Raw genomic sequence first — 23082 nt, 5'->3', positions numbered from 1 at the left:
GTTCCTGTGACAACAGTTGCAAATATTATTAAGAAGGTTAAGGTCCATGGAACTGTAGCCAACCTCCCTGGGCGCGGCCGCAAGAGGAAAATCGACCCCAGAGTGAAGAGAAGGATAGTGCGAATGGTAGAAAAAGAACCAAGGATAACTGCCAAAGAGATACAAGCTGAACTCCAAGGTGAAGGTACGTCAGTTTCTGATCGCACCATTCGTCGCTTTTTGAGCGAAAGTGGGCTCCATGGAAGAAGACCCAGGAGGACTCCACTTTTGACAGAAAAACATAAAAAAGCCAGACTGGAATTTGCTAAAATGCATATTGACAAACCACAATCCTTCTGGGAGAATGTCCTTTGGACAGATGAGTCAAAACTGGAGTTTTTTGGCAAGTCACATCAGCTCTATGTTCACAGACGAAAAAATGAAGCTTTCAAAGAAAAGAACACCATACCTACAGTAAAACATGGAGGAGGCTCGGTTATGTTTTGGGGCTGCTTTGCTGCGCCTGGCACAGGGTGCTTTGAATCTGTGCAGGGCACAATGAAATCTCAAGACTATCAAGGTATTCTGGAGCGAAACGTACTGCCCAGTGTCAGAAAGCTCTATTTCAGTTGCAGGTCATGGGTCCTCCAACAGGATAATGACCCAAAACACACAGCTAAAAGCACCCAAGAATGGATAAGAACAAAACACTGGACTATTCTGAAGTGGCCTTCTATGAGTCCTGATCTGAATCCTATCGAACATCTATGGAAAGAGCTGAAACTTGCAGTCTGGACAAGGCACCCATCAAACCTGAGACAGCTGGAGCAGTTTGCTCAGGAAGAGTGGGCCAAACTACCTGTTAACAGGTGCAGAAGTCTCATTGAGAGCTACAGAAAATGTTTGATTGCAGTGATTGCCTCTAAAGGCTGTGCAACAAAATATTAGGTTAGCGGTCCCATCATTTTTGTCCATGTCATTTTCATTTGTTTTATTATTTACAATATTATGTTGAATAAAAAATCAAAAGCAAAGTCTGATTTCTATTAAATATGGAATAAACAATGGCGGATGCTAATTACTTTTGTCAGTTTCAAGTTATTTCAGAGAAAATTGTGCATTCTTCGTTTTTTGTGGAGGGGTACCAACAAATTTGAGCAAGGCACTGTATATGTGTATATGTGTATATATATATATATATACAGTACTGTGCAAAAGTTTTAGGCAGGTGTGAAAAAATGCTGTAAAGTAAGAATGCTTTCAAAAATAGACATGTTAATAGATTATATTTATCAATTAACTAAATGCAAAGTGAGTGAACAGAAGAAAAATCTAAATCAAATCCATATTTGGTGTGACCACCCTTTGCCTTCAAAACAGCATCAATTCTTCTAGGTACACTTGCACAAAGTCAGGGATTTTGTAGGCATATTGTCAGGTGTATGATTAAACAATTATACCAAACAGGTGCTAATGATCATCAATTCAATATGTAGGTTGAAACACAATCATTAACTGAAACAGAAACAGCTTTGTAGGAGGAATAAAACTGGGTGAGGAACAGCCAAACTCAGCTAACAAGGTGAGGTTGCTGAAGACAGTTTACTGTCAAAAGTCATACACCATGGCAAGACTGAGCACAGCAACAAGACACAAGGTATTTATACTGCATCAGCAAGGTCTCTCCCAGGCAGAAATTTCAAGGCAGACGGGTTTCCAGATGTGCTGTCCAAGCTCTTTTGAAGAAGCACAAAGAAACGGGCAACGTTGAGGACCGTAGACGCAGTGGTCGGCCAAGGAAACTTACTGCAGCAGATGAAAGACACATCATGCTTACTTCCCTTCGCAATCGGAAGATTTCCAGCAGTGCCATCAGCTCAGAATTGGCAGAAAACAGTGGGACCCTGGTACACCCATCTACTGTCCGGAGAAGTCTGGTCAGAAGTGGCCTTCATGGAAGACTTGCAGCCAAAAAGCCATACCTCCGACGTGGAAACAAGGCCAAGCGACTCAACTATGCACGAAAACACAGGAACTGGGGTGCAGAAAAATGGCAGCAGGTGCTCTGGACTGATGAGTCAAAATTTGAAATATTTGGCTGTAGCAGAAGGCAGTTTGTTCGCCGAAGGGCTGGAGAGCAGTACACGAATGAGTGTCTGCAGGCAACAGTGAAGCATGGTGGAGGTTCCTTGCAAGTTTGGGGCTGCATTTCTGCAAATGGAGTTGGGGATTTGGTCAGAATTAATGGTCTCCTCAATGCTGAGAAGTACAGGCAGATACTTATCCATCATGCAATACCATCAGGGAGGCATGTGATTGGCCCCAAATTTATTCTGCAGCATGACAACGACCCCAAACATACAGCGAAAGTCATTAAGAACTATCTTCAGCATAAAGAAGAACAAGGAATCCTGGAAGTGATGGTATGGCTCCCACAGAGCCCTGATCTCAACATCATCGAGTCTGTCTGGGATTACATGAAGAGAGAGAAGCAACTGAGGCTGCCTAAATCCACAGAAGAACTGTGGTTAGTTCTCCAAGATGTTTGGGCCAACCTACCTGCTGAGTTCCTTCAAAAACTGTGTGCAAGTGTACCTAGAAGAATTGATACTGTTTTGAAGGCAAAGGGTGGTCACACCAAATATTGATTTGATGTAGATTTTTCTTCTGTTCACTCACTTTGCATTTTGTTAATTGATAAATATAAACTATTAACATGTCTATTTTTGAAAGCATTCTTACTTTACAGCATTTTTTCACACCTGCCTAAAACTTTTGCACAGTACTGTATGTATGTGTATAAATATATATATATATATATATATATATATATATATATATATACAGTGCCTTGCAAAAGTATTCAGACCCCTGACCAATTCTCTCATATTACTGAATTACAAATGGTACATTGAAATTTTGTTCTGTTTGATATTTTATTTTAAAACACTGAAACTCAAAATCAATTATTGTAAGGTGACATTGGTGTTATGTTGGGAAATATTTGTAAGAAAAATTAAAAACTGAAATATCTTGCTTGCATAAATATTCAACCCCCACACATTAATATTTGGTAGAGCCACCTTTCGCTGCAATAACAGCTTTAAGTCTTTTGGGGTAAGTATGTACCAGCTTTGCACACAGTGTTGGAGTGATTTTGGCCCATTCTTCTTGGCAGATTTGCTCCAGGTTGTTCAGGTTGGTTGGACCTCAATTTTCAAATAGTGCCACAGATTCTCAATGGGATTGAGATCAGGACTTTGACTGGGCCACTGTAGGACATTCACCTTTTTGTTATTGAGCCACTCCAATGTTGCTTTGGCCTTGAGCTTGGGATCATTGTCCTGCTGAAAGGTGAATTTCCTCCCAAGCTTCAGTTTTTTTAGCGGACTGAAGCAGGTTCTCTTGCAGTATTTCCCTGTATTTTGCTCCATCCATTCTTCCTTCAATTTTAACAAGGTGCCCAGTCCTTGCTGATGAGAAGCATCCCCACAGTATGATGCTGCCACCACCATACTTCACTGTAGGGATGGTGTGTCTTGAGGCATGGGCAGTGTTAGGTTTGCGCCACACATAGCGCTTTGAGTTTTGGCCAAAAAGCTCTATCTTGGTCTCATCTGACCACAAAACCTTTTCCCACATCGCAGCTGGGTCACTCTCATGCTTTCTGGCAAACTCCAGACGTGCTTTCAGATGGTACTTTTTGAGTAACGGCTTCTTTCGTGCCACCCTCCCATACAGACCAGTGTTATGCAGAGCTCTTGATATGGTTGACTGGTGCACCATTACTCCACTCCCAGCCACTGAACTCTGTAGCTCCTTCAAAGTGATTGTTGGCCTCTCTGTGGCTTCTCTCACAAGTCTCCTTCTTGTTTGAGCGCTGAGTTTTGAGGGACGACCTTTTTCTTGGCAGTGCCTGGGTGGTGTGATGCAGCTTCCACTTCCTGATTATTGATCCAACTGTGCTCACTGGGATATCCAAACACTTGGATATTATTTTGTACCCTTTCCCTAATCTGTGCATTTGTATTACTTTATCTCTAACTTCTGTAGAATGCTCTTTGGTCTTCATTTTCCTTCAGATTCACAGCCTGACCAATGATCCTTCAACAGTGGGGTTTTTATTTTTCTATCCAGAAAATGTGACAGCAACTTTAATGGTTCACAGGTGGAGGCCAATGGTAAGGTAATTGTGTCCTCGTTAGGGCAATTTCTTTCATCAGTGTAAACTGGGAGCTTCCACAGCACAGGGGTTGAATACTTATGCAAGCAAGATATTTCATTTTTTAATTTTCTTAAAAATATTTCCCAACATAACACCAATGTCACCTTACAATAATTGATTTTGAGTTTCAGTGTTTTAAAATAAAATACCAAACAGAACAAAATTTCAATGTACCATTTGTAATTCAGTAATATGAGAGAATTGGTCAGGTGTCTGAATACTTTTGCAAGGCACTGTGTGTATAAATATATATATAAATTGTGTGCATGTGTACGTAAATGTCACTGTTTTCATTGTATATTGTTGGAGGGTAGTGTTTATTTAATAGTTTTTATTTTTTATTTGGCCCTATTAGGTGCGGAATGTGATTTAAGGCTTCGTTGTCCCACAGCCATCTGGTAGTTGCAGCCTCACTGCAATGCTATTGTATACAGGTAAGAAAATTATACATTACACAGCTAATACAAGAAATGTATTATACCATACTTTTTATTATTATTTTTCTATTTATGTTTGACGTTAGTTATTACATTATAAAGAGTTTTCCTTCACATTTGTTTGTATCATTTCTTATTTTTAGTGATGATATTTTGAATGTCTATTCACACATTCTGTGGCTTATCTAGCCTACATAGAGTCCTGAATTTTACTTGTGGCACAAGCCATGGGAAACACAATGACCCAATTAAACAAAATTGCCTATACCACATGGTTAATAAACTGTGATTGTTGACATCTTGAGTGAATGATCTGAGACCTCAAACACTTAACTATGTTATATGTATATATGGGCTTTGTATTCTTACTTCTTATTAGCTTGACCAAATTTGGTTTTAAATATTGATATACATCTTTACTTTTTTCAGAAACACTACAGTATTTTGTACTTTAAAACTTTCTTTATTACAGTGCTAAGAACTGGAACAATCCAATGATTTTTGATCTGAAAGAGGGAACTGTTAGCTTGATCCTGCAAGCAGAAAGGTAAAATAAGCTCATTGTGCCAGTTTTCATATACTATTTAGCCTTGCCTGTCTAGAGTGACTTTTTTTCTCCTACATGGCCAAGTTTTGTGACACTTCCTGTAATAAGCAGCAAAATCTTTGGACGCCTGATTAACATATGGAAAAGTGATCATATCTAGGTTTCTTTCCTATTCAGCAAATATCATAAGTTTATAGTGTTGAAAGATTTAAAGATCTAGAGTTGGATATCTTTTTCTTATGCAAAGCTAGAGTGAGTACCCTTTTTTCCATTATTTTTTTTTTTTAAAACTGGATCTCATTTGCAAATCCAATGGCGTAATGACTGGACGGATTATACTTTTTCAAATTGTGCTTTGTTGCTGAACAAATGCAGTGCTTTGCATAAGGAAAGTAACTCCTTGATTCAGACGTGTAATTTACACCTTTACAATTCAATTCAATGCCCGTTTTTGGACTATAAATAATTCACGCAGAGCACATTGCATGCTATATATTAGAAAATCAATTGAACAGAATTGTATGTTTTTATTGTAAATGAGGTGATAAACCTCAGATTAATCCCTAGTCCTTGTGGGCCTTTATGGGTTGTGTTCACGGTATCCAGTGTTCATCTGTGTGCGCTTGATCATATAATATAGCCATAATACTTTTCTCGGTATGAAAGTCCAAATTGCTAATTTGCTTGTGATTTCTAATTTTCCCAGACACTTTCTGCTAGTAGACTGAGCAGGCATCTATTTGTTTTCATGTGAAGGACGCCTCATTTCCACTCCCAAGTTTCCAGGAATGAGAACCGATATTATGAATGCCCAGACTGTCTCTCTTAGCAATGATACTGTTGCAATTCGAGATAAAGCTGATGAGAAAGGTAATTTGAAAATCATGATCTGGCATTTCTCTGTCTGTTTTTGGTTGATAGTAATACAATTCAATTCCAGTGTCAGTTTACACATCATTTTATAAGGTAGACATACTCATTTGGAATCTGTATTTTTCAACAGGAAGCTGAACAAGGAGGGGAGGGCATCTTTGTACTGGTGCTGTTTTTAAACAGACAGTATTATAAGAAAATAGGAAACATAAAGACTGTTTTCTTTAAAATGTTTACTTCAAACCCAAAGCGTTGAGCAGAAACCCTTGTCTATGAAACATCCACAGCTCTTGGTTTAGATAGTCTCTGAATTCGTTTTACTTTTTATTTGAGAATTCTACTTAAAAAAAAAGAAAAAACACCAGCACACTGGAAATACAAACGTGTACTGCTTCTGTGAGTTGCATATTTTTCTTCATTGAAGTATATGGCTGTGGTATTTTGCCAGATTTTTGCTCTCTGTTCTATTTTATGTAAGTTTTTTTCCACATTAAATACAGCATGGTGCAAAATAAACTAAAACTAAAGATTAAACATACCCTTTTGTGTAAGCTGCACTTAAGCCTTTTCTGTAATTTGACCCCAAACTTTGTTTGCAGCCTGCCTGCTCACTCCTGTTCTGACAATAACAGCCTCTTAAGCTGGTAAACCAGACTAATAAGAATATTGAGTAACTTGACTAGCTGCTGCAGACACACTTCTTTAACTCTGTCATTTTGAATTGCAAGAGAAGCAAGCCATAGCTGTTTGGTAATCAAAGTGCTCATTGACTTAACCTTTAAAAACATTTCATTCACGCTAAATAAACAATAAGGTCGTCAAATCACTGTTGGAAGCATAATTAACAGTTTTTAACCTAGACTAAATTGAATAACAGCTTTTCGTGTTATTCTGCACGTTTAATGAAGGTTATTCGAGGAAAAAAAAAAGATTGTGTATAGGCTTGTTGTATTGATTAAGTATATTTCTACTGCAGTGGTAAATTTCTTAACTGTTTTCCCCATGATTAGCATTCTGTGCAATAGTGTAAACATATGCTAAGAAAGCATCATTCTTTTTAATGTACATGACATTCTTGTGTATTACTCATCCATCCTTTTCCTAATACACAATTTAATAATAAAATAACTGTGACTTGTACTTCCATCCATTACAATACACTCTGTCCCTTTACTCTGGATGGTAATGTGTTTCAACTGAAGACTCTTTTAAAGGTTGGTTTTAACACCTATATTCAAATCTGGTTTTTATACACACTGGGGATGCATGACCCCAGTAACAGGCATATATTCAAGACAGTCAAATTCATAGCACCTGGTTATTTCAATTGTATACATAAACAAGGGGAGTTCTGAACTCTGAAAACCAGGACTCCTCTTAAAACATTCTATGAGCATAACCAATCACATGTATGCATTGTTGTAATGGGAGAAGTCCTATGAATGTCTTCACTAAATACTTGTATCATTGTAGATGGAGTAAATGGAAGTTGCTTTGGACCAATCATTGATAAAAATCGAGACTGTACATCACCTCAGTAAGATTATTTGGAAAGGAGCCAAAGATCATCAAAATTGGTAAGATTATTTAGCTCATTTTATTTTAATTTCTGAAATATTATTGTATGTATTATGTCGGTTAAGCATTAAGAAAAGGCGGGGGGGGGGGGGGGGGGGAGCTCTCAGCCTTTATAATCTGCATGGGGTTTATTTCCAAAGTGCTTTAATATGTGGGAAATGCCAGCTTTTCTTTCCAAGAATATTGTTTTTTTCCTAAATTACCTTGAATCTCATGGGGCAACAAAATAAGACTTTAATTGTGTGATAAATGTAATTCTATTGCTGCTGGGTTTCTCTTGTGTTTGAAAAGGATTCGCTTTTTATCCAATGCTTATATATAATTAGTTTCATTTTGGAAAACAGGTAAAAAGTAGATCACTTTTTAGAACCTAAAAGGGGCAACCTACAAGTCAGTTTTATCTAGGTCTTTACACCAAAATGTGTGAGGTTATTTAAAATTGCCTTTAGAATATTGTGGCAAAGTGGTTCGCAGGGTACAGGTGTAGGAGTGATGCGGTGCGCAAGGAGGAGACTGACAGTGATAATCCAATCAGAAAATAGATTTAATTTATAATCCAGGTCTGGTGACCAAAACAATAATCCCAGGCAATACACAGCAATTTTGCTCGTGGGGCAAATACAGTTTATCGTGATACAGGTGCAGTGATGTCCAGGTTAGTGCTGGCCTCTGGCAACAGCTCCGGAACGTGTTAGCCATCTACTAATAATAACAAATAGCAACAATTAGTGACACAATACGGGTCCTTCCGGGTCATTTCTTAACCATAAACAAAGGAACAAATTACTTCGCTTTGTCCCCTATTTGTACCGCGGATTGGAGGAGCAGCTGCAATAGTTTACCAAGGGGTCATGCATGTAAAATGAAAGCAGGCTCCACATAGGCAGCAGCTTTGTGCTTGAATTCAGCAGTTTATTAGCACAGGTCAAATAAACAATTAAGAATCACGCCAAAGCAAAACAAAATAATAAAAACCTCTCTGTCCTAAATTCCAGTCTACCTCTCGCTCTCACCGAGACAGCCTCTGTCACTCACTCGCTCTCTAACTGCGCTCAAGCATGCCCTCCTGTTTATCTCTTTGCATTAAACCATGCCCTCCATCTGCCTTCACCAATTCCGGGCATGCCATTGAGACTCCAGTCTCCCAGCAGCATTTAGGGCTACAAATGCATGTCCAAGATTGGTGAACACGGACAGACTGGCAACCAACACAACCCCCCTGCTAGCTAGTGGTGGGACACAGCAAAACATTATGAAATACAGAAACATAAAAGTTATTCAATTCCACATTTAAGTGGGAAAGTAAGGACATGGATGATTTAAAAGCCAATTTAATTGTTTCACAGCCAACCCTTGTAAATTAAACTGATTGTACTATTATTATTACACTATTGTTATTACAGTATACCTTTTTTGTTTATGTCACGGTCTGGTTTTACTAGTAGTAGTGCCCTTAGTGCTTTTAATCTATGGTCATTGAAATTTCTATTTGGTTTTGTTTGCAAAATAAAAGGTATACTCCGCGTCGTAACCCGAGCTGACATTCTACCAAGGTCAAACTTAGGTTTCAAGCTATAGCTGGCAGTATTTATATGACTGCTTGGTTTTTACTATTCAACCTCCAAATCTATGTTACACGGCAAACCAATAGAGAAAATTGAGTCTTTTGTGCTTCACCAGAATTTTTACTTGAGCATCAGCATTGATAATGCAAAAAAACAACCGAGGAGGACACGACCTCGGTGACCTCGGTGTCCTCATAGCTAGTTACGGCCATGGGTATACTGTTAACAATACTACAATAATAATAGTAATAAAATAATTTTAATTTACTGTGAAACAACTAAATGAGCTTTTAAATCCCCAAAGTCCTTACTTTCACATTTAAAAGTGGAATAAAGAACGAGAGAACGAGGGCGCAACATTTTAATAAGTGACTAGTCCTTATTAATGTTAATGCAATTACGAATAGTAATCTTTTCATAAAAGATTGAAATGTTGTACCCTCGTTTGTGTTTTCTACATTCTACACAAAGCAAACCCCGTAAATTAAACAAAAAGCTAAGACCCCCTTCAATTATAAACTGCAGGTGTATTTAAATCCTAGTTATTTTTTTTTATTTGATTTTATTTGTGAACAAAATGTATTTGATATTAAAACACGCCGCCGCTGCACTTTCAAATGGAGGGCTGGGCGATAGTCGCTGAGCTACGGTAGGTCTGAAACGACACAACCTCTGTGGGTGGGGATTGGTCAGATTAAACATGATCCCTGCTTGGGTAGTTTATTGAGTCAATCACCCTGGGAGGCCCACCAAGTCTGCCATTTACCGCAGAGCTTTTACAATCGCCAGGAAGTCGGAAAAATGTGTTTTCCAGTCAGGTATTGGCGCCCCCCTAATAACCTTGTTGCTCAACAGTTTGAAAACCTCTGCTCTAGGGGCAGAGTGTTGCAGGGGGATGGATTCATGGTTGCAAACTGTCGTTTCAGATGTATTTAGAGATTAGACATGTTTCAAAGAGCGCTGTTGAGACCGCAGGGGTGATTTTGAAACTTCTGAGTTTTAAAAAGTCAACCGGATGTGATGAACTAAAATAGAAAAGTGTGTGTGTGTAGTCGTTATATATATATATGTGTGTGTATATATCTATATATATATATATATATATATATATATATATATATATATATATATATGTGTGTGTGTGTGTGTGTGTGTGTGTGTGTGTGTGTGTGTGTGTGTATATATATATATATATATATATATATATATATATATATATATATATATATATATATACAGACGTGCTAAAATTTGTTGGTACCCCTCCACAAAAAACGAAGAATGCACAATTTTCTCTGAAATAACTTGAACTGACAAAAGTAATTGGCATCCACCATTGTTTATTCCATATTTAATAGAAATCAGACTTTGCTTTTGATTTTTTATTCAACATAATATTGTAAATAATAAAACAAATGAAAATGGCATGGACAAAAATGATGGGACCGCAAACCTAATATTTTGTTGCACAACCTTTAGAGGCAATCACTGCAATCAAACGTTTTCTGTAGCTCTCAATGAGACTTCTGCACCTGTTAACAGGTAGTTTGGCCCACTCTTCCTGAGCAAACTGCTCCAGCTGTCTCAGGTTTGATGGGTGCCTTGTCCAGCTGCTTGGAGATGGTCTTGTAGCCTTTACCTTTACCATGCTTGTCTATTATTTTATTCTGATCTCCTCAGACAACTCTCTCCTTTGCTTTCTCTGGTCCATGTTCAGTGTGGTGCACACAATGATACCAAACAGCACAGTGACTACTTTTCTCCATTTAAATAGGCTGAATGACTGATTACAAGATTGGAGACATGTGTGATACTAATTAAAGAAACTAATTAGTTTGAAATATCACTATAATCCAATTATTTATTATCTTTTCTAAGGGGTACCAACAAATGTGTCCAGGCCATTTTAGAATATATTTGTAGAATAAGCAATTCACAGCTTCTTTGCTTTATTCTATGACATACCAAAGGCATGCAAGTATACATGATAAAATAGCTTTTAATTTAATCACTTTTCAGTAGGAATGAAGCATTATTTCAATGAGCTGTAAGGGTACCAACAAATTTGAGCACGTCTGTGTATATATATATATATATATATATATATATATATATATATATATATATATATATATATATATATATAAAATAAAAGACTATGGATTATGGAAATAATGGGGTAGAAACTGGAAGAAATTATGACATTTTTACATTTGTCTTTAAACGATGTGTCACTTGCAACAATGTGTTTTTACATTCAGCAATAAACCTAAAGGAATTTAGGTTAATATTATACCATATTCCCCTTAATTTAGGGTTTACAACTTATGATATAAAAAGTAAAACAAGGAAGCTTCAGTTTGAATCCAGCTTGGGTCATATGTGAAGTATGGACAGAAGTACATAACACTAAACCACATAGAAGCCAGGCATTATTGGTAAAGGACTCCTTCTGCAGACAGGTCCTGGATGTCCTGGATATTAAAGTCCTCTGTCCACTAAAGGTTTGAGACATAGCTGTTGACAATCACAATTCATTTGAGCTTGCTAAGAATTTAAATCATATGATTTTAGTATATTTTTTATACAGACTAAAAAATTGAAAAACAACATTTTAAGAATGCCTAAATGTGTAAAATGTCACAAATGGATAAATCAACATTTAATATGTATATAAGACCACACTGGCAATGCTTTAATAGAAGAAAAATAAAAACTGTTCACCCAACACTTCATATACAAATTCTGCAATAAAAAGGCCAAGTCATTTCAGAGGCTGTGCTAAAATGTATTTTAACTTTTGAAAAAAAAAGTTTCTGTTGAGGTTTAATAAATCATTAACGAGAAATCTGTATCAGTCACCATTTTCCGTAAATGACCCCTCTATTTCTGGTAAATGCCCTGCCCATGTCTAAACATACAGGAACATAAATTTATGTGTGGTGACTAAGCCAGTTTTAAATGTGTGTCATGAGAAAATTATGACAAACCTGTTTATTGCAAAAATCTGTCAGTAATTACTGTAGCATGTACACAAGAGTTGTGTGACTAAATGTTGAAGCATGTTACCTTTTACAGTGTGCCAGAGGTCATGACTCGCATTGTATTTACTGATTACATCAATATTTTGGTTGTATGTGTCATTTGGGGTTAAAAATAAATCACTGTTTATGTAAAATGATGAAACCTTGAGCAGGCACATTTATTTATTTATTTATTTATTTATTTGTTTATTTATTTATGCATGCCAAGGGTCATAGTCTGCTCTTAATTAATGTACTGTTTAATACAAGTTCCCGTCTCCTTCAATCACACTTTGTTTTGTGGATTTGTAATAAGGAATCCAAGATGCTCCAGCTGTTTTGCATATGTTAGAGCATCATTGCTTCTAATTTGGAGCACTGTGTGCCCTTAAGTGAGACACTAATAATTCCAAACTACAACATTCAGACGGAGTAATAGACCCCCATCTGACAGACGCCAGTGTAATGATGGTCTTGTCCCTTTTAATAATGTTTTTATGAGTGTAAATGTTAATGGTATCTATATTACTTGGGCATAGCTGCTGGACTGGATGTGTCGTGTAAATGGATTTTATGTAACAATAAGTACCAGTAGTTTGTAAAGAAGTTTGTGTGACAGACTATTAAAATTCTTCTCCTCCTCAGCTGTTGCGAATATAAGTACATAATGGTTTGTTTATGTAATCAAGATTTCCATTACACGAGAGTAGATGTTAAAACTTCATGCTGATTTGAACTCGGCTCTCGCCAGGGATCAGTTTATTTTGCCTCCCTAGCGCATCAGCACACACAGCGGCTGTGATGCTGGCTCCGGGGATCAACCACAGTGCAGTCTCCCCAGCGCATCAGCATGACAACCGCCTGGATTGAGCTATATGATTCTGCAGTGAAGTTTCCTGTTGGAATATATAGAGCTATATATTTTTTATAGTTGTGTGTTTTTAGAATTCCTCCATGTTTTTTTTATTGTGGTAGAATGTAAACAAAACAGTGGCATTTGTCCAATTTTCCACTGAGTTACAAACAATATTGATAAAACAAACCATTAAATGAAATGCCTAATGACAACATAAACGCAAACATGTAAGTCACTCATGCCGTTATTGTATTTTATTTAATCTCCTCCTTAATAAAACAACTCCTTTAGATTTGTTTTTTAAACATGATATGTTTTTGTGGGTTGTTTTGAATTGTTGGTCACATGTCCTATTAACAGAGGAGCTTCTTATAGAGTAAAACTGTTCAGTCAATATGGATTAGTTTGTTTTTTGTAACTGGTAATTGATTGATTTTTTTGTATTCTGTTTCTTTCTTTGCAGGAACAAACATTGTGGGCCCGCCTTTCTGCAATGGCAATAGCCAATAAAGAACTGACAACTGCAGAGGTTGCTTATACAGTAATTGGAGAGGTATGAAAACACTTTTAATTATTGATCTTCTGATTTGTGTTCTTTGCTGCCCCTAGTGTTAATATTGCAGTGCAGTGGTTTGTGTCACAGGTTGATAATTGTGTTTCTCTAACAAATCACGATTCAATGCACCCTGTACAAGGGCCTAAATGCAACATGGTGTTCTTTTAATGTGTTTCCACTTTCAGGATGTACAGTACGCATGGGTGTAAAAGTCAAAATGGCCTCACCCAGTTCCATTCCTATGATTCGTGTAGAAATGCCAAAAAATAAAAATGGGGGCAAGTACACATTGAACATTTTATGCTGAAACACCTGCCCAGTTTTGTAGGTTTGCAATTTACTAAAACTGTTTGCTTGGTTTCTTAGAGCTTCTTATTTTGTAAAAGATAAATAAATAAATAAATAAATAAATAAATGCATTTGCCTCACTATGCTCGGCAGTTAGTCCTTCCGTTTGCCGCCCACTTTTTAACAAAGTTAGGCACCTATGATTGAGACACAAAATTCTTGGACAATTGCTTCTGACATTGATTAAAACGCTGAACTGTTGTACTGCTTTTAGAATGAAACAGGTATAGGTACCAAAACTGACTCAGTGTTCTTGAATAAGAAAGTTTATTAGTCTACATTCAAAGTGAGTAGAATTTTTAGATTTTTGTTATTATATCGTTAAATAAAATAATTCAAAAGCTTTATTTTTACAATTGGTTATTAATTATCAACATTGAAAATTGTCTCCTTTTATTATTTATTTCTTAGCAGACGCCCTTACCCAGGGCGACCTTACAGTTGTATATAAAATAAAATACATATCAAGAATTGCAGTACAATTAAGAGCAAGATACAAAATACAATGACTTCAGTCCTAATAAGAGCAAATACAAAACACAGTACGATTTAGCATCGGGGCAATTCAAGAGCAATAACAGTGTTGATAGTTATGTCAGGGTTAGATACTAGTGCAAGTGAAATACAAAATACTACAGATTTGATTAAGTGCAGGATTAAATACAGGAAAATATGGAGCAGATAAGTGCAAGTGCATTAAACGCAGAGTGCTATATTGTCCAGAAGAGAAGAGTTGAGTTTTACAGGTGTTGTTTGTAGAGGCATGTCCTTGAGGAGGTGCCGGAAGGTGGTCAGTGACTGGGCAGTCCTGACATCCGTAGGAAGGTCGTTCCACCACTGCGGGGCAAGGGCGGAGAAGGAGTGGGCTCTGGAGGCAGGGGAGCGTAGAGGAGGTACAGCTAATCTTCTACTGCAGGCAGAGCGGAGAGGTCGGGTGGGGGTGTAGGGAGAGATGAGGGTCTGGAGGTAGCTGGGTGCAGTCTGGTCATCAGTAGGCGAGTACAAGAGTCTTGAACTGGATGCGAGCGGTGATCGGGAGCCAGTGGAGTGAGCGGAGCAGTGGAGTAGCATGGGAGAAGCAAGGCAGAGAGAACACCAGGCGAGCAGTGGAGTTCAGGATGAGCTGGAGAGGACAGGTGGCGGACGCAAGGAGGCGAGCCAGGAGGGAGTTGCAGTAGTCTAGGCAGGAGAGTACCAGGGCCTGGACGAGGAGTTGCGTGGAGTAGTTGGTGAGGAAGTGTCAGATTCTTCGTATGTTGCTCAGGAAGAATCGGCAGGTGCGTGCTAGCATTAGAACCACTGTATTTTCAAATAACATAGAACCGCCACGTGGATCACTTTGACCCATACATTTTTAAACTCCTTCGTTATGAAAATGAAAGACATACTATCAGATACAACTGAAAAGTTTTATTCATGAACATCATATCTAACATTTGCATCGCAGAAACACCGTATTGAGCGCATATGCAGCACGACTACAAACAGTGAAAAAATATAATAAACATTTCCAAAGAAACGGGTATGTACATATACCCATGTACAGGTGTAAATGTGTACATATACCCGTGTACCTAAATCATTGTTTCTAATACTACATAAAAAGAAAATGTTACACTACTTCCGGTATGACGGCTGCATTGTACTCTGTGGAGGAGCGTACGCGTCTGCCAGCTGACTGTGCCTGCATCCAGGAGCTGGGTTGTAAACATAGACGCAGTTCGATTGAACATTATTGTGTAAACTGGTACATACAAACCTGTAAAACCGAAATGTTTTTTTTTTGTTTCTAAAAGTAACATAAAAAAAGAATATATAACATACGTTTCATATTAGGCACATAAGTTGTTATCCTATCTGTCATTTCAGTTTGCTGTATGCATCTTAGTGCAGCTTGCCATATTCCAATCAAAATGACTACTTTCAAGATTAAATATTTCCTTCTGATATATTCCCAGTTGCATTAGTGGAACTAAACTGAGGATTGTTGTCTCCCAGGTACATTGAAAAATAAAGCAACTAGGCTTTCACTGAGTTGGCATCTTGACAAATCCACAATCATAGCAATCTCTGTCTCGTAGTCAGTCTACAAACAAAGAAAGGCTTGAAATAAAGAAAAAACCGTGTGCTAGGAGGAGGAGGCGTGTCTTACGTTATATTAAAAAAAAAAGACACATTGACCCACGTGGCGGTTCTAGGTAGAACTGTTTATAACTTAATCATTTTTGTGATTCTGGCTGTCAAACGCCATCAGGATATTTAATTCATAAATTTAGGAAAAGTCAAAAACGGACATACACATATGATTTACAGTGGAAGAGTAATTAACATTTTAAATCCAAAATGGGTCAAACTGACACGCATGGCGGTTCTAGTACTAGAGTGGAGATGTGCTGGTAGTAGGAGAGGCAGGGGTCCAGGGTTACTCCAAGGTACTTGGCTGAGGAGGAGGGAGAGAGCGTGGTAGATTCCAGAGGAATGGAGATAGAGAGATCAGAGGAGGGGGAAGAAAAGGAGGTCAGATTTAGAGAGGTTGAGTTTGAGGTGATGCGAGTGCATCCAGGAGGAGATGGCGTCTGCTAAGAAATAAAAAAAAAAAAAAAGATAGCAGACAGACAGGTAGAGATACGGGAGGGGATGGTGAGGTCAGAAGGGGGGGAGGAGAGGAAGATCTGTGCATCATCGGCATAGAAATGGTATGAAAAACCATAGGATGCGATGAGGAGGCACAGGAGAGGACCCAAGACAGATCCTTGGGAGCCTTCTGTTGAGAGAGGATGAGGTGTGGAGGTTGAGCCGCGCCAGGTTACCTGGTAGGTGTGGTCGGAGAGGTAGGAGGAGAACCAGGTCAGAGCAGTGCCAGAGATTCCCAGGTCAGCAAGAGAGGATAGGAGAATAGAGTGATCGACAGTGTCAATGGCAGCAGAGAGATCAAGGAGAATTAGGACAGAGAAGAGAGAGGCAGCACGGGCAGAGTTTAGCAAGTTAGTGTCAGACAGGAGAGCAGTTTCAGTGGATTGAGCAGAACGGAAACCAGATTGGAGAGGGTCGAGCAGAGAGTGGTTAGACAGGAAAGCAGAGAGCTGGCGGTGTACTGCCTGCTTGAGGGTTTTAGAGAGGAATGCTAAGAGGGAGACAGGACGGTAGTTCTGGAGGGAGGTGGGGTCGAGGTTAGGTTTTTTGAGGAGGGGGGAGAGATAGGCTTGTTTGAAGCCAGAGGGAAAGAGGCCATAGAGGAGAGAGGCGTTGAGAAGGGAGGAGATGAAGGGGAGTAGAGCAGGAGCAGCAGCTTGAAAGTGTGAGTTGGGAGGGGGTCCAGAGCGCAAATGATGGGTTTGTGGCCCTGGAGGAGAGAGAAGAGGTCAGAGTCTGGGAGGGGAGAGAAGGAGGAGAAGGAAGGTGAGTTAGTAGGGGAGACAGAGGGTGTTGGTGTTGGGGTTGGAGCGGGAGGGGGTGGGAGGGAGGAAGAGGTATTAAAGAGTATCAGAGATACTAAATATCAGAGATTTTAGAGAAGAAGAGGCAAATTCGTCGGAGGAGATAGAGGAGGGAGGAGAAGGTAGAAGAAGGTAGAGAATAGTTTCCGGGGGTTATTAGTGGAGGATTGGAAATAGGAGCGTTTTGCAGAGGAGAGAGTATAGACAATGTCAACCCAGGAGACTTTTTCGACCTGAAAAAAGAAACAATGACCAGGGGTCATAAATGGAGATTAGATAAAGGGGCATTCAGAACAGAAAATAGGAGGCACTTTTTTACACAGAGAATTGTGAGGGTCTGGAACCAACTCCCAAGTCATGTTGTTGAAGCTGACACCCTGGGATCCTTCAAGAAGCTGCTTGATGAGATTCTGGGATCAACAACCAAACGAGCAAGATGGGCCGAATGGCCTCCTCTCGTTTGTAAACTTTCTTATGTTCTTATATTCTTATGTTCTTAAGAGAAGGGAGAGAGGAGGGAGTGGTAGAGGTCTAGGGCAGCAGGGAGTTTGGTTCTCTTCCATTTCTTTTCAGCAGAGCGCTGTTTGGTTCTTGCCGAGTGGAGCACAGAGGAGAGCCAGGGTTGGGGGACAGAGAGAGTCGAGGGAGGAGAAGAGAGTGGAGGTAGCAGAGTCTACAGAGAGTTGGGAGAAGGAGTCGATAGGGGGGAGGTGAGAGAGAGCAGTGGAGGCAAGGAAAGAGGGGGGGAGAGAGCGGAGGTTACAGCAAGAGGTGACAGTGGTGATGGGTGGAGTAAGGAGCAAGGGGAGAGACAGAAAAAGATGAAATAGTGATCAGAGGGGTGACAGAGAGGGTGGAGGGGCAGCAGGCTCTGGAGAAGGTGAGGTCCAGTTGATGGCCAGCTTTGTGGGTAGGAGGGGCTGGTGAGAGACAGAAGTTGGAGTGAATGAGAGGAAGGAATCCGACAGAGTGGGTGAGGTTGGAGAAATGGATATTGAAATCACCTAACAGGACAGTTGGGTTAGACAGAGAGGGGAGGAAGGAGAGGAGATAGTCGAGTTCATCGAGAAAGTGAGCGAGAGGTCCAGGGGGACTGTACAGTACAATTAGGGAGAGGTTAGTTGGACAGTGTGAAATTCAAAGGTGTTCACAGAGAGTGAGGAGAGGTCAGAGGTGACAGAAAAGAGTAAGGAGGGAGAGAGGCGAAGACCTGTCCCATCTCCCTGTCCAGTGAGATGCGAAGTATTTGACAGGACTTGGAGAGAGGACAGGGCATCAGGAGTTACAGTGTTATCAGGAGAGAGTCAGGTTTCAGTGAGAGCAAGGAAATCGAGAGAGGTGGGAGGCAAAGGCAGAGATAAAATCAGCTTTGTTAGCAGAAGAGTGGCAGTTCCAGAGGGCACTAGAGAGAGTGCGGGAGGGGAGAGAGCGGGAGGGGGGGGAGAGGCAGAGGGATGAGGTTAGAGGGGTTAGGAGAGCAGCGGGGGAGAGAGGACAGAGGACGGGAGCAAGAGGATAGAACAGGGATGTGAGAGTCAGTCGTAGCCGGACATGTGAGACAGAGAGGTGCAGTAGTAGTGGGAGGGTACAGATCGGTCTAGTAGTTGGCGTCTTCCAGAGCGTTGCTAGGTTTGGATTTTCTCCAACAGCCTCTCCTTGCACCCTCACTTTGCAAGGGAACTGGTTAACAGCTGCTAAACTGCGCTAAGACAATACTTCAGCAATACAATAGTTTCAATGCACTTCAATGGGAGCACACAACTACAAAAGCTGTGTGGAAACCAATCAAATTGCAAACCTCTGTTCAATTTAACCACACTCACCTGGTACTAATCACAACAGTGGATCACCCAGTTAAAACACCACCTTAATAATATTACTTAAACATAGATAATGTAAAGAGTTGGAATGAGGCCTCCAGTAGCCACTGGGAGGGATTTGGTAGAACAGCTGGCGTTCTAAGACATTGATTCATTTTCTTTATTCATCCATTATTTATGTTATTACATGCCACTCATTTTTAAAACTTTTAAAAATGAGTGGCATGTAACAACATAGGTGTGAAAAACTAAATGATTAAATAACGGATGAATAAAGAAAAACAAATTATTAAGGACTACTGTAGCTGTTAAACATCTCATTACAAAAATGCAAAAAACAAAGTTTTGAAAGCTTTGAGCCATGCTTAAGATACAGTATTTGAAAGTATATATTAATGCTATTGCAACCAGTATTGTTTATAGTGGTGTATAAAATAAATGTGGCATTCAACCTTTTTAAAATGAGTGGAATTTCATGGAATTAAATTCTATTTCCTTTCATTCCAATTCTGTATCCTGAAGATCTTTTCAATTCAATTCAAATTCAAATTCTTGAATTGAATTGGAGTTTACCAACATATTCAGAATTGACCCCAACCCTGGTATGTTTAGAATCGTTTTTTATATACCACACAAGCCCTGCAATAAAGTGTCCTTTAGTTTTGAGAAAAGAAATGGGCAACAAAATTGTGTAAATGAGTAATGATCAGTGTTTTACTAATTGCAGAAATGCAATTTTCTTCCTCAGATTGACAAAGTTCAGTACATCAATTCTGTAAAGGATCTCCCATCCAAAGAATCATCAATGGCTCATATGATGCTGTTTAGTGGAAATGTACAAGGGGTTCTGCAAGCAGGTCTTGTATACCAAGCAATCCAGGTTCATATAAACCTTTACAACTGCGACAGGTAATAATATTTGTTTTATTTATGCTATGTGTCCACATGCAATGTTGTACTATGCAGAGGGATGGCCAGATATCAAACAGGTAGTAAAACAGTAGTCTTTCTTTTTTCTTTTACAGTTCTATTTGTTCAATACTGAATGAGCTATTTCAAAATGTTTGATACTTTTAAAAGGCTAAGAATTAAGGAATTGTGCAATGCACACATTCATTAGTACTATATGTTGTTAATAAACCACAAAGTAGCTTTTTTATTCATTTTTAATTCAGTAATGTTTTTTTTTTGGTCTTGTACATTTTTTAATAATTAGGGAAAGTAAATATTTTTGTGGCAAGGAAGTGGTGTGTTTGATTGAAACTATTTGCAGGCCTAGTTATAGCTTACATCTTTTCCTCTCCTAGGGCGCTGGAACTGGCAGTAAAACACAAGACACATGTTGACACTGTTCTAGTTCACAGGCAGAAATATTTAGAGGATTTCAGCAAAAAAGAAACCAACAGAAGATTCTTGCAGTACTCGGGGGAAGTAAGTAACTCAATTTAAAAACAGGTTTAATCCATTAATACATATCCAACTGCAATGAATGTCCTGCATTTTAAACTGTTATTAACTGGTCAAATACATATTGTTTCGGAATTAGGATAATCTTTTTATTCATTCATTTATTTGTTTGTTTATTTATTTATTTATTTATTTAATTTTGTTTTGTTTTTGTCTGACAGGAACACCATAATATAATTCTGACGTCACATGAGTTATAAAAGTGAATGATTTGTTTCAGCTATTTGGAATCAGAATCTTAACACTCCTGTAGATCATCTGGTTTTCAGAAATATCGTCTTGATTTGAAATCCATTCATTAGCAGCAGAAATATTTATTTTTTAGTATTATGTATTAACAACCAATGCAATGCAATAATTAAGTTCATTGAATTACCGTAGTAATTCTTAATTCATCTGTATTCAGCATGTATTAAAGTATATCAAGGTTCTGTTTTTTTTTTTTTTTTTTTTTTTTTTTTTTAATGTTTTAATGTGTTTTACTGTATTACAGAATATTCACGCTTTGCCTTGTTGTTCCTTTAGGTGGAAGTAGACCACTCCAGCAGCTTCAACAGTGAGAAGCAGCATATTCAGAAGATGTTAACCTGTGATGGAGTTACTCCTCGTTTCATGATATAGTGCACTTCTTCATTTCACACACTACTTGGAATTACACTTCCATTCAATTTAAAATGCCAGTATAACAATCTTAATACCAGTGTGGTCTATATTTCCCCTGTGGGCAAATCACAGACAATTTGCAATAGAATGCCAATTTCCCCACAGTGGAAAACCAAACCTATGTATACATGTGTATGTATTTCAGATTAGAACTAATTGAGGTTGAGAACACTATGTTAAAATGTTGCAATCTTACATATATATATATATATATATATATATATATATATATATATATATATATATATATATATATATATATATATATATATATATAATTTCCAAGATGTAAATTATTTAATTTGCAGTTATGTAGGATTATACTATGTATCTTTTTTATATAATATGTATTTGTATTATTGTGTATAAAACCCCATTTTGCTGTGTTACAATACATTAAATATCTTAATACAAATTTAATGCAAGTTTCTACAATAATCGGTTTTTATTTGCTCTAAAATGCATTGTGGGTGAAAAAAAAAACCCGTAATCACAAGCAGTAGTTCCACGTCTGCACATTTCAAGGTCAAAATCATTACAGAATGCCCATTTCTGTCTACTTATGCAAGCGGTACGGATGAAAGGTGAGGCAAACTCCTCCCTTTTCATTTTCTACCTGTTGGACCACAGATGTTCAAAAATGGCTAAAATCAGGTTGTTTGTTTTGGTGGCTCAAGCCAGAATATTCAGAGGTAATTTTATTTTTTTCAACTTTTTTTTAAAATAAATAAATAAAATAAACAACCTTCTTTTAAAAACGATGTTTACACTTTGATAGTAACAACAAAAACTTCTGAAGCAGAAACTTCTTCATCAGGACACTTCTGGAAATTTCTAAAACTGACAGTAAGTAGCCTACATGGCAACATGCTTTTATTAAAGAAAAAAACAAGATATTGGCACTGGTGTTTTCACTACAACTTTTCCATTCAGCTGGCAAAGGTAATAATGCAAGTTCAAGGCCCTTTTCAATTGATCTAATGGTTTAAAACAACCATGGTTATAAAAACAGTATCTACAACAGTAATATGTGATTTAGTGACTGGTATTTTTGACTGAAAAATACGGTTGAATGCAATAGATGGTCGTATTTAAATGGTGGCTGTATATAAAAACAGAAGTTTCAATCTGTTGAATAATTCCCAGAATAGTATTTATCACATTGCATTTCTGGGGTAGGACACAATCTTGGTATGCAGTTATGTCAATGATCAGCGCTTGTGTTTACACAGTGTAAAACAATATCAATTATTACAATTAGTTTTTAGTGTTAAACCTATTTTAACTGTAAGCTGTAATTGATTTTGATAACCTTCTTAACCATGCTCATTCTGAGGCAATGTTGTTTCTGGAGCATTTAGCCTTTGCTAGCAAAATGTTTAAAAAATAAAAATCGAATTCTAAATGGACTAATATTAGAGTAAGCTGTAGCATTTAAATAGTGAAATATGTTTCCAGCTTATTGTGAGAGGACTGGCAGGAATGCCATCTTCTTTAAATATTCCCAGACCTATGTCACTTACTGTACAATAATTTATCTTTAGGTTATACTAATACTATAGGCTATGCATTTAAGTTAGCAGATTTCTATTTTTATTCAGTGGATATAAATCTACAGTAAGCCAAGCTTTTAGCAGATCTTAAATTATGTGTTTGATTGTTTTGTTTTTTAAATATGTTCATATGCAATTGATGCCTAAAAATTCTA

The 23082-nt window shown here is 38.1% G+C and overlaps 1 protein-coding gene across 1 annotated transcript; it reads left to right on the top strand.

Annotated features, from left to right (window-relative positions):
• Positions 1-2947: 2947 nt before the first annotated feature.
• LOC117416679 (intraflagellar transport protein 80 homolog) lies at positions 2948-21589 on the top strand. Its single transcript, XM_034028013.3, has 8 exons — positions 2948-4638; positions 5114-5188; positions 5895-6058; positions 7535-7638; positions 13547-13636; positions 19972-20153; positions 20552-20675; positions 21237-21589. Exons 5-8 carry the CDS (start codon positions 13577-13579, stop codon positions 21330-21332), a joined length of 462 nt encoding a protein of 153 aa, XP_033883904.1. The 5' UTR covers positions 2948-4638; positions 5114-5188; positions 5895-6058; positions 7535-7638; positions 13547-13576; the 3' UTR covers positions 21333-21589.
• The last annotated feature ends 1493 nt before the right edge of the window (positions 21590-23082 follow it).

The sequence above is a fragment of the Acipenser ruthenus genome, chromosome 12, assembly GCF_902713425.1.
Source record: "Acipenser ruthenus chromosome 12, fAciRut3.2 maternal haplotype, whole genome shotgun sequence".
Lineage (NCBI taxonomy): Eukaryota > Metazoa > Chordata > Actinopteri > Acipenseriformes > Acipenseridae > Acipenser > Acipenser ruthenus.
Note: the sequence above shows the minus strand (reverse complement) of the source record. Positions and strands in the feature narration are given on the sequence as shown.